This window comes from Botrytis fragariae (genome assembly GCF_013461495.1).
Source record: "Botrytis fragariae strain BVB16 chromosome Unknown tig00000001, whole genome shotgun sequence".
Taxonomy (NCBI): Eukaryota; Fungi; Ascomycota; class Leotiomycetes; order Helotiales; family Sclerotiniaceae; genus Botrytis; species Botrytis fragariae.
Window position 1 is genome coordinate 3437110 of NW_023500987.1, and position 13040 is coordinate 3450149.

At 42.0% G+C, this 13040-nt stretch overlaps 2 protein-coding genes across 2 annotated transcripts; both read right to left on the reverse strand.

Moving 5' to 3' along the window:
• Nucleotides 1–3319: 3319 nt before the first annotated feature.
• Bfra_001053 (putative amino acid permease protein) lies at nt 3320–5269 on the reverse strand (the record flags this gene model as incomplete). Its single annotated transcript, XM_037331493.1, has 2 exons — nt 3320–4890; nt 4969–5269. The coding sequence occupies 2 exons, from the start codon at nt 5267–5269 to the stop codon at nt 3320–3322; spliced, it is 1872 nt and encodes a 623-aa protein (XP_037197826.1).
• A 2524-nt stretch (nt 5270–7793) lies between these two features.
• Nucleotides 7794–12552, reverse strand: Bfra_001054 (putative abc multidrug protein; the record flags this gene model as incomplete). The annotated part of the gene is made up of 8 exons (XM_037331494.1): nt 7794–8989; nt 9040–9197; nt 9246–10065; nt 10204–10884; nt 10937–11054; nt 11104–11348; nt 11399–12299; nt 12346–12552. The coding sequence occupies 8 exons, from the start codon at nt 12550–12552 to the stop codon at nt 7794–7796; spliced, it is 4326 nt and encodes a 1441-aa protein (XP_037197827.1).
• Nucleotides 12553–13040: the final 488 nt, after the last annotated feature.

The following is a 13040-nucleotide window of genomic DNA, read 5'->3' on the forward strand; positions in this document are numbered from 1 at the left end:
TCTGTCCTGAGCCTATGATCCCAAGCCTTTCTGTGTCCTAGAGCACTCCCTCTTCTAGGCACGGACTGTAACACCTAAATGCTACACGCCTCACCAATTGACAGATTTTTGCAGTTGCAGGCAGCCTCATCAACAGAGCCGTCACCGCAGTCACAGTACTCAGAAAAAGAGCCAAAATTGTATACGTATCAACTCTCCACTAGGACTTTCTCAAGAGAATGAAATAATCTGAGTGAATAAAAGCATTCAACCAATTTACTTCAGACTCCATGTTTAGCATTCCCACCAGCTACACTTCGCTTATACACGCCCGAGTATCATCCCAAGCCTTAGACAAACAACATGTTATAATATTATAGTCATTCCCCTTCTACTCTCACACCCTTGAAAATTGATACTAAATCAATCCACCAAACCTTTAGTCATAGAGTTTTTAGAATCTCAACGAGCTCGCCAGCTATAATTTTCTATTGAAGCCTCGTCGCACACAAAAGTATCTCACACTAATGATATGGCTTGGCAAAGTGTGCTCGTGATGTTACTGGGGGCTGTGATGTAAAATCATGCAAGGTAAATATTAACAGCAAGCCCTCCTAAATATGTGATTAATTAAAGAGGAATTGAACCCTCACTATTCTTTGGAATAAGTTTGTAGGTAGACTGGCCAGAGTGCTTTGTTTAATTGTTGGATATGGTCTTAATATCTTTGGTTCAGATGTACTTTCCACCTTTCTTCAGTTATCCCAAAGAAACTAAATTTCAGTGGTCATCAATTACATGTTAATACAAATTCTCCCTGGTAATGGGGTATTCAAGAAGACTCAAGGTTATAAATTTGATATAGCCGTCATTCCATATACGTAAGTAGAATAGAAACTAGCACTTAAATGACAGTCTCATCGCATATAGCATCTATAGGGATTAACAATGACGTCGTAGTCGAAGGAATGAAGCTAAGATGGCGTTATTCATATAATGAAGATTTGGATTAGTTATAAAACCAAATAAGGTGATTTAGAAGATAAGCGAACTGGAAGTATATATAGAACCTAGCTATACTAAACTGGGATATACTGGAATCTCGAATATACCAGAAAATTTCCTTATTAAAACAATTTTTTTATAGTAACATTAGATTTTTAAGCAAAAACGAGAATACCAAACACCTTTTTTCGAATCTAGTAAAAAAATTGGCAATAAATTTAACTACGTAAGTTTGATTAACTACTTTCATATAATATTTTCCGAAAAATATTAGAATTCAAAACTAAATATTATTAAAACCCTAAGAAATATTGTACAAAACGCGTAGACCATTAACACTTATGTCGGAATCTTCTTTATACCGGATTTGATTAACCGAATTTTTTTATTCCGGTATAGTCAGGTTCTACTGTATGATTCTATAGATACAACGAATAAAAACTTCACATTTCATGCTAGATCACCGGGCAATGACTTCAAGTTTAATCAAGCTAGCCTGGAAGATCCGGAAATTGTGATGAGAGCCCCAAAGCCAAAAAAATTATTACAAAGAAAACTCAGCTCAAATACATAACATCTCAACAAATAGGAGGGTCGGGGTAATCAAGTAAATATAATGCCATCTTCTCCCTCGAAGAGTCTAATCGATTCCTTCTCCTCTGCCCTCCCCAAAGCGATATTGAATTCGAGCGTTGTCCTACCCAATTATCGTTTTACAATTACAGATCGATACAATCTACTACTGATTGAACATCTGAAGGAGTTCCACTCGCTTCCATCCAGGTTTATCTCTGACTTTAACCAAAGTTCTCGATCGAGTTGATCCGGTATAAATAAAGACAAACTCGAGACATCCTACTATAAAGCAGCTCCCCTCACTCGTCAGCTTCACCCCCTTCTTTCTCTCTTACGAACACCATTCCAAGCTGTAGCTCCAGCCCAAACATCTTTTAGCTCTCTATATTCTTTTATCTTTTAGTACGATTGAGAGTTCATTCTAAAAAGATTAGTATGTTCAGTCTAACCCAGCTACTAAACAAGATACTTCCCCCAACACTCATATTCCAAGATTTCATTACCTATCAGAACAAGTAGTCGTTCCATTCTCACGCCATCTAAATCGTCATGAACGACATCAGAATTTCGCATCAAAATTCCATTGCATACCTGTTATCCTATCTATATCGTGCTAATCCGTTCCCCGCACTCTTTTCAAGATTGTGATCCTGAGTTTCTTTTCTCTCTTTCTCACTTCTTCATTCCACATAAAGGAATCATAAAAACAAGTAACTGCATAGCGACACTGTCATAGCCCAGGATTCCATATCAATGTCACATCTCCAAACAAAGTTGCTCAGGGGCACCGGCGCCTTGAGCCCATCTCCACGTTTCATCGTGCTTTTCCTCGTTTTTCCCTTTCCTGGAACGTACATTTGGCGAATCCGAGCCCTGTTATGAGCTTAAAAACACATCAAACAATCCCATGTATTCCATTCTGTTCTGTTTCACTGCCTGTGACGCAATCCAAGATCCTCTAGAAGGTTTTAGCTTTAAGCTTAAATCTAACATCAGATCGTCCGGGCTAATGTACACTATCATACCATACCATCATGTACTATATTAGACTACTAGCTATAGACTAGACAAATCCAGAAAACCCCCAAACATGGTCAAATTAGCCCGACCACACCATACTATCCCTGCATCACACCCAACTCATTACTATCTTTTTCTACGATAAGATGAGAGGGCATAAATCCCAATCTAGAGACTGAAATGATACTATACGTTGTCAAAATTTCAATAAAACGATTGAGTAAATACAATTTCCAACAATCCGAACTGTATCCGATGCTTGAAAACTCCGACCTCTGAACGGGTTAAATCATGAGAAAGACACGCTGGAATCCTAGTCTATTTCGGACGTTAAAAACCCCTTGATTATCGGATTATAATTCAAACTATTAAATACTCTGTTAGTAAGCGATATACGAGTGCTCAATTTCTAGTTACAACAACAGAATTTTAAAGCAGGCGATATAGTGAATCATATCACATCAAAAAGACAAACATATCTGAAGAGGTAATGGTATATCATTTAATTTCTCTATGCTTTTCCGCTCCATTCCAGCAACCGACATTTGATCTAACAGATGTTTGCTCCCTAACCCCAGCTTCGCCCATCCCCAACCAGTTTTTCCCATCCTCATATGTCTATCAAGCATCAAGACACCAAAATAAGACAATCATTAACATGGTAATAAAGCATGATACATAATCATATAATTACCCAATCCCAAACGCCGTTGTTCCCCATCCCTTGACCTTGTGGCATTTAACACATAGTCTTGTAAGCTCTTTTCCACGCAGGCCACGAAGCCTTCTCAAGACGATCTTGTTCGATCAATGCAGGAGTATCAAGATCTCTCTTTCCTGTGTCCAAATCCATGTCCATTGCCTTCATGAATGGAGTTTTATACCAAAGCTTGTAAGGAATGTAGAAGGCCAAGACAACCGGAGCCGCCAAATACGCGAGGAAGAAATTTTTCGCAATGTCAGTTTGGGACATCGATGCATATCCGATTGGCCAAATAGCTGTCCAGAATTGTGCAATGAGTACTAGGCAATTGAGAATGAATCCGATCCACGAACCAATAATTCCGACTTGGGACGTGAAGGCTAGTTCATCAAGGGTGTGACCTTGTGCTTTCCATGCAGCGCGGAATCGGATATGTGCGAGGCAGATGGATCCCCATGTGAAGAGGGAGGAAAGACCGGAAAGAGAGTAAAGCCAGTTAAGAGCTGTGGCAGCGGTACTTGGTCCACCAGCTACGACGTAGCAGAGAAGCCCGATAACTGAAGCCAAAATGATCGAAAAGAGAGGACGTCCTTTGCGATCAATATAGGCAAGGAACTTTGGGGCTTGACCTTGTTCTGCAAGAGCGGCAAGAGTACGCGAGGAGCCGTAAATGGAGGAGTTTCCGACTGAAAGAACAGAGATAAGAATAACAACGTTCATGATTGAAGGAAGAACGCCAATTCTAGCATTGTTGATAGCGATAACAAATGGGGAGGCCTTGGCATCAGTGGAACTGGATCCCAATAGTCGCTGGTCTCCGTATGGTACAAGAACACTGACTAAGGTCAAGGCAACCATGTAGAAGAGACATATACGCCAGAAAACTTGCTTGATGGCAGTTGGAAGGGTTTTGCGTGGGTTGGCGGTTTCAGCTGCTGCCAAACCAACAAGCTCAGTACCAGAGAAAGAAAATGCAGCTGTGACAAATACAGAGCAAAGACCCTTGAAACCATTGTTAAAGGCACCGGATACAATCTGGAGAGGAGTTCCATCAGCGTTCTGGTTTGACGGATCGTCGTAACCAGCATACGTGGATGGGACGGTATTGGGATACCAATAACGAGCTCCGATATATTCTCCGCCTCCGATTTGTCCTCCAGTGTTGAGAACGATACCAAGAATAATAAATCCAATGACTGCAGCGACCTTGATGATTGAGAAGACGAACTCGGCCTCTCCATAACCTTTGACACCAAAGAAGTTGATCGCAACGATAACCACGAAGAAAATCGTAACCCAAGCAGCCGCATTAGTGTTAGCTGCACCAGGCCAATAGTCTAAAGTAATTGAAGCAGCAACGATTTCCAGAGGTAAGACGACAAGCCATTGAATAGCATAATTCCATCCCATTGCGAATCCCCAAGCAGGGTCGATGAATCGTGTAGAGTAAGCAGAGAAGGAACCAGAGACAGGGAAAACGACAGCCATTTCTCCCAATGCATGAACAGTACAGAACAACATTATACCGATGATACCATATGCAATGATGAGGGAAGCTGGGCCACCACTTGACAAAGCAGCTCCAGATGTGACGAAAAGACCAGTACCTATTGGTAGCACCATTAGCATTTGCATTCAATTTTTTAATTTTTTAAATCGACATCACAAAAGGTCCCTTAACATACCGATGGAACCACCAATTGCAATCATCTGCAAATGACGAGGTTTCAATTCTCTAGCCAAACCAGAATTGGCAGTAGCTTCAGCAGCAGCTCTGTGATCAAATCCTGAGACATGTGATTCGAGTCCATCGAGACCTCTTTGACTTGGCTTTGTTACAGCAGCATTAGGATCTCTCTTGAAGCTGTCGACGAATCTTGTTGACCAAGGTGCCTTTGTATCCGCCATGTATGCCTCTCGGCTACCAGTGTCAGTGGTAGTGAGAGGGGGATTACCCTTTTCGGAATCATATTTTGGTTCCTCCATTATATCGAAACACGAGAGGTAACTGTATCGAGTGCTATTTGCTGTTGATATCCGAAGGTATCAATAATTAATTATAATAGTAAATGCGAAAAGGAAGAAAAAATGACTGCTCAACAACTTGAGTGCCCGACTCAAATAACCTTCTCAGGGTGCTTTGTATTATGGTAGGTAAAGAAAAGGGAAGGAGAGTGCAGCACAGTGGGAAATGTAGCTTCTATATCATCTTTCTCGAGGGGACCTCAATCCAGTTGATCAGCATGGATGATACCTAGAAGAGAAAGCGTGTTTACCGGAAAGATTTCCACATAAGACGCATCCACTTGCAGTTTTCCCATGAATCCGCAATAAACCACACCAAAACCCTTCGCCCCTCCCACCCGATCTCCAGATATACCTATTTTGTCGGACCCAGTCAAAAAATTAGTTCACCCAAGTTTCTTAGCAACCAATACTAAGATATCAGCTATCTCTCAAGTCCTTGAATTATTCAAGGATGATGCTTTTAACCTTTCTTATTTCCATTGCTTCTCTAAGCTCGCTCATTCTCTTGCTTCTTGACAGGTTCACTTTGGCTGCACATTGACTGACATGGAATTTTTATGACACAATGTCATCTCTAAACACGACTAAGATCTACCTCCACATTTTGCCACGTCGAATCAAACTTGAATAATCTTCAAGGATTGAACCTTGCAGACTTCGAAAGGATTTAATTAATGCACGACGGTAAAGGCTTGGTAGGGATTGTTGTGGGTATGGAGAAGAGGCCGCGTGAAATTCGGATATTAGTGCTTGTGATATTAGAGATAAGAATGGCTGGATTTAAAAATAAGTTGGACCGATTGGTTGACATGAGAAATATCATGTGACGAAACCCGAAGTACATTATTTCCGTGGGTAAGAGGATTCAAGGGTTAAAAGATCAAGGGTGAAAGGGATCACCAGCCTTGAAGTCGTTCATCAGTGGTTCACAGGCGTTTGATGGCTTTAAGAGGCGTTCTCCAAGGCGTTCAAGGAAGCCTGTTCGAGGGACGTTACATCCGATGCTCCCGGAAAGAATGAAGTATTTTATTGTTCGAAAACCTTCTTTGCAGATAGAAAGGCTTACATCAAACGTCATATGTGTATCATACTATTTAAACTACCGTGTTATCAGCAGACAAAATTGAATATTTTCCATTGGTTATACATCCGCATAGCACTCAAGCTAATCTCGTGATCAATAGTTCGTAACCTCAATCCAAGAATCCCCCTCTCCAAGTAAAATCCAACGGGCCAAGATTCATCTCGGCCTTCAATCCAGACTTCTTGGAAGACCGACTACCAATGAATTTCCCCAGAAAGTCCACTTTTAATTACCCGATCAACCACTTGAGAACTAGCATCTTGGACCCAGAAAAACTAATTCTTTGATAAGCTCTTGGTCTCCTAGGCATCGTCAAAAGCAGCCACCCTTTGAACCCGCCATTATCTATCAGTGGAGCTTCTTCGTCTCTTCCCCAACTCAAACCTCGTATCCACTCTCGAGCCACTTAACGGGCAAACACTGATAACAGACTGGATCAACAATGCTCCCCACGCAGAATTCGGCGAGACCGACCTACATTATTGTGCCTATCTAATCTATCAAACTTTATCAAAACAGCAGGGCCCTCATTGATATCAGATATCAACCCGCACAGATATTTAAAGAAACAATTTTGTAAATACCAAACCTCATCGCCTAACAATCCTAACAATCAACACTCGCGTTTGCATGGATATGAAACGACGTCGAGATTTGACACTTCGCGCATTCTGTACCTCATTTTACAGTTGAAGAATTTTTCGAGGTATTTTGATGAGAAACAAATAATGAGGCTATACAATTCTATTAAAATCAAATAAATTTTACTATTGCTTTTCAGAATTAGAAGAGATGCTTTTATGATCTCCATCAAAGCTTCGAAAATCAAACCCCTTCATTTCTCGCTTCTGATTGGCACTCAGATCTGTTTGTCGGTGTTCTAATCTCTCTTTAATTTCGAATCTACAATACACTAAATTCACTTGACGAATGCGGGCTCCTAATACCATCTCATAAATTATCAGGCTATCGGTGTTCTCGCAATTCACACATGTACTCCGTACATCTTCATACAACTACACTGATAAGACACCGACAATGATCATGATATTAACAATTCGGTGACGAATCCAACGGATGATTTCCTCTGCATAACGCCTCAACCGTAATATTCACACAGAGCCTGTGTTCCTGCCGTATGTATGCAAGTCATAAGTAATTTAATGTACAAAGTATAATTACTTTCTAAATTACGCCTCATCCGAAGCCTCCCGAAACAACTGATAACGATTTCCGAGTATGGACGTTCCGTCGGGTGGAGGTGACGTATCTAAAACTGTTTGAAATCCCACATCGGGAATCCTTACCTTTTTGCCTCTCTAATCATTTTCAACTATCATATCTTTAGCGGCTATAGACCCGGTCGACTAAAGTCATGAAATCACTCCCTCCTCCAAATCACGAATCATACAATTCCCTAAACGCGCCCTCCCTCTCCGTCAACTCCCCAAATCGTCCACTCTCTACCACTTCTCCCTTCCCCAACAATACAATGCGGTCAAAATCCGCAATTGTATCCAATCGATGCGCAACAGCCAGAATCGTACACCCCTCAAAGACCTCCCTAATAACCCTCTGCATCAATTTATCCGTTTCGCTATCCACACTGCTAGTCGCTTCATCCAATACAATAATTCTTCCTCCTCTTAAAATGGCTCTCGCTAGACAGAATAATTGCCGCTGGCCGTGTGAGAAGAACTCCGTATCGAGTTGCGCGTCTAATCCTCCTTTGGAGGAAACCAGAGACCACAGTTGTACTTTTTCTAGCGCAGAGATTATTTGAAGATCAGTGTGAACACTATACGGATCGGCATTTCTGCGGATAGTACTGCGTAGAAAAAAGGGATCCTGAGGAACAGCATTCAACCGTGCCCGTACCGTTTGTCGAGGGATTGTGCTGATATCTATACCATCAATAAGAATTGAACTTCCGGGGTGAAGTTCCAACATGCGAAAAAGCGCTGCGATGAGAGAACTTTTGCCACTTCCACTTCTACCACAAAGTCCAATTTTCTCTCCAGGTTTTATAGCAAGGTTGAGATCATGGATTACCGGGACGGATGTCGAGGTGTAGGACGCTTTTACATTTTTGAATTCGATGGCTCCGAATGCTGGCCAATTTTCTGGCACAGATTCAACTTCGGATGGTAGGTTCTCGCTTACAGTTGTTGCTGCGAAATTTTTGAGACGAGAGACTGCCCCAACTGCTGTCTCCATAAGGGTCCATTCCTTAATGATTTCGGTAAGTGATTGGTTGAAAGTCATAACATTCAACAGAGCAAGACCAACATAGCCCGGACTGATATCGTTGCGAAGTTTGACAATGAGGACCATGAGGATTACTGCAAGGGCTGTAACGAGGAGATCAAGGACAAGACCTAGCCAGCGTTGAATACAGAATAGGAGGTAGTAGGGCTTTTGAGATGTGTCTAGTAATGCAAGATTTTGCTCGCGAAAATTTTCGGTCCAACCGAAAGCTCGGATGGTAGTAAGACCACTAAGGGTTTCGATAAAATGGGAGTACAAAGGGGATTTTGCTTCGAGGTCTAACAGACGCATTTGCCGAGATGTCCTGAGATAGAATTTTTGCAGCACTGTTTTTCGGTCAGCAATCATTAATATAAGGAGATGTGTGTTGACTCGCCCCAGACTGTTAGACCGATGACCGGAATAGTTGCAGCAAAGTACCCCGCAGATAGAGACATCAGGATAGCTCCCATTGATGCTTGTACAATGGACAATGAGAGGTCAACCATTGAATAGGGAAGGTCTCCATCAAGCATAGACATATCTTGACTGAATCTGAGTCTGAAGTTAGCAAGATTCCGATAATACAACCCAAGTACAAACCTGTTCGTAGTCGTCCCAGTATCTGTGGCGGTGAAGAACGAAAGAGGTGCTCCCATTACAGAATCCAACAATCTCTGGTGAAGGACTTTTGCACTTTTCGGCACCATATATAACGTCAAATGGGAAATGCCCGCTACGAATCCAATCAGGGCAATAGCAGATAGCATTCCATATATTCCAAGCCAGTATGGGTTTGCTTTATTACCTTCAACAGCGACAGCTCGAGTCCAGTAAGTTAAAGCGATTTCCGGTAATTTCGATGCTGCTCCAAATATCAAGACAAAAAAGAAAAAGATTCCGGTCGGTACCCATCCAATGGAGGCAAAATAATATTGGTACACAGAAGCATCACCAGTTTGGCGACTCAAATCTGCTATTTCATTTATGAGATCATCGTTTTCGACAATTGTGAATGGACCTTGCTTCTGAGTCGTCTCCTTTGTATCAATTTCTTCGGAGTCACAGTCCTCTGATCTATGTCGAGTCTCCAAATTCTCCACATAGCCACCACTAGTCTTCAAGTAATCAAAGGTACCCTGTTCGATGATCTGGCTTGATTGATCCAATGCGATAATGTAATCTGAATATGCTAATCTGTGAATGGCATGAGTGACAAGAATTATCGTGCTTCCCATTTCTTGGAAAAGCCCTTGTTTCCCGAAAAGTCTTTTGAAAACTTGCTCTTCTGTTTCTGAATCAAGCCCAGAAAATACGTCGTCAAGAATAATGAACTCGTTTTTGGCGTAAACGGCTCTTGCAAGTGCGAGTCTTTGTTTTTGACCGCCGCTTAGTGAGATACCTCCACTTCCTACACGAGTGGCTATGATTTCGTCAGTGCATTCGAATTTTCAAATCTTGAGAGAATAGTAGAAAAGAAGTATGACACCGCACTACTCTATGACAAGCACAAGCAAGACATTGAAAAGAGATAAAATGATATTGGCCGAGAAAAGCTTACCACTTCCATTAGGCAAAACTGCGATGTCATGTTCCAAAGCGCAAGCCCGAACAACTTGATCATACCAAAGCGAGTCAAAGTTTGATGGACCTAAAATGTTGTCTTGGATGGTCCCATTCTGAATCCATGGACTTTGTTCGACGTACGCCGTTCTAGCGGTCTTGGCATAGATGAACCCCTTTGACGAAGGAGTTTCACCAAGTAGTCCTTTGAGTAGAGTACTCTTTCCGCAGCCTACCGGACCAATGATGAAAAGTGATTGAGAGCATGCTAGGGTAAAGCTGAAGTCATTTATCACAGGACGAGCATCCTGACTCCAAGCAAAGCTAGCATTCTGGGCAATGATCATTGCTGAAGGATTTAATACAGGTGAAATATCTTTCAGTTCGATACCTTGGCTCGAATCGCTGGTAGTGTCTGATGATTGAGGTCCTACCACTGGCAAACGATGGTCTTTTCGTGCATCCGATAACATGAAACTTTGGATTCTTTCAAAACAAGCAACAGCAGAGTTAATTTGAGGTATTGTCCTCACAAGTGTATTCATTGGGTCTGCCAAGAGGGCAATGAGAGATAGCGATGTGTACGCTGTCGAGGTACTCAATGTACGACCGGTAACATTGGCTGAAATCACAAACACCGTGAATGTAACTAGCGGTGCTATGATACCAGTGCTGTTTGCTAGACCACAAGTTAGATGGAGATTTCAGGTGACTGACATAGTGCACTATACCTAGGAAAACACGACCACAAAGAAGCCTTCTGAATAATTGAGAAAGGTATACCTCTTTCACACGAAGAGATTGAACCATGGTAGTGAGAGAGTCGGTAAATCCTAACATTTTTACAGCCTGTGTAGGCTTTTAGCAAGTTGTGCACGAAGATTAGTAGAGAGCTGACCTTCATAGACCCTAACATAGAAGTTGTTATATCGATGCGCGTTTGGATACCTCTGATCCAAATCTTTTGTGCGTTGCCCATCCAATTTGCCATAAGAAGAATACCTGCTGTGCACAACAAAGCAATGGAGAAAGGAGCCAAGAAAGGCAAACCAAGTTGTCGATAAAGCAAATACATTGCGATGCCTAATTCTATAGGAACAGCCCAAAGTTCGTGTATATTTGTGAATCCTTCACAAATTGCGCCTGTAAAAGAAAGTAAGCAACGTTTATAACATTGGAAAAAGATCTCTTACTTGTGTCATTCGCCATCAAAGTGACGGCGACCGATTCATCAAGAGCAGTAATACTCAAGTCAACGGTTTTTGCATATATCAAGCTTACTAATGAACCGCGTACAGCCGTGTTGAAACGATATGCCATGTGGTAATAGGCTCCGTTGAAAACAGCCAAACCTAGGAAGACAAGACCAAATGCTCCAGTCAAACTCCATCCTATGCTATCAGGCTGACTTTCGTCGTTCGCGAAACGAACGGTTCTTTCTAGTAAGAAAGGTTGTGCATATTTGAAACCAGTCGTGCAAAGTCGTGGTACAATCCCAAGAGCAAATGCTCCACGTGTGGCTTTCAAGGTTGACCAAAGCAAAGAACAAGTTCCGGTTTGATTGCTTACATCCCATGTGCTCTTTGCTCGGGAGTACAGGTAATGTGAGCTCATTTCCTCACCAATGGGATACAAGTCTTCGTTTTTTATAATCCGTTGGAAACCGGTGGTCATGAGGGTATTCAGCCACCAAAAGAAGCTGCGGCTATAAATGCCACTAGTAGTCTCTGGTGATGTGTTTCGATATCTGTCAAGTAGAATGTGACGCTTTTCCACCGCTTCGGCGATGATGACCATAATTTTAACGCCAAGAGCACTAGTGAAGACTGCAGCAGTTGGATTGTTTGCATGAACTAACCAAAGTGACCTTGCCCTCGCCATATCGAAAGGCAACGTGAGCAAAAGCCATACGTTGATGAGAGCAGATGGCCTGACAGAGTGGAGATGCTCAATATGTGATAGAGCAAACAAGCCGAGGGCATCTACAAGTAGAAGAGCTGCAGCAGGTATTGTTGCACGTGTCTTCAATGTTGACGTTGTGGCATTCATAATTAAGTAAGCCGTTTGCATGATTGTGAAAACTCCCAAGAACAGCTATGATAACATTAGACTCCATTTTATCTCGCTTGGAGAATCATACCAATTTATTGCTATGCAAAAAGCTAGAATTAACTTTTCGAGGTTGACCACGAAGCATCCATATTCGAATCGGCAGTAAGAGGAGTAAGATGACTGATGGTAAAATTGAGAGAATTACATCTTCGAATAGTGGAGTAAAGTCAAATCCTACAGACTTGGCTGGACCGAAGCCATTGATAGTAGCAAGACTGGAAGCGTTACTTGACATGATTTCCAATTCGTGATTGATGTTTCAAAGCACAAAACTGAGGTGAACAAAAAGAGAGGGACGTATATAAGCAACTGCTTATCGAAAAGCCCTTGCAGATGCAAAGCTATCTTATGGTATCCATGTCATGATGTGTCATCAGCTATGATCGGAGTTGAACACCGAAGTGGGAGAACAATAAGTAAGCTCTATTCCGATTCCGTGATTTAGAGTCATCTCGCCATGAAGATTCGCTATGACAGTAAATAACTTGCTGGCATTATTCCCGCTGAAATTGTTGCCTAGGAAGAATCAATATACAGATATGCACGCCAAGATAATGGACATATATCATTATTCTCCTATTCGATCCCGCAAACCCGAACATCACATCGTCGTCACTAAACGCGTGTTGACCGCTAAGAGCCGCGCAAACACATCGAGAGCCTCAGTGTTTCAAGGATGTGTGCACCCGAACAAACAGGCTTGACAAAGGACGACGCGTACCA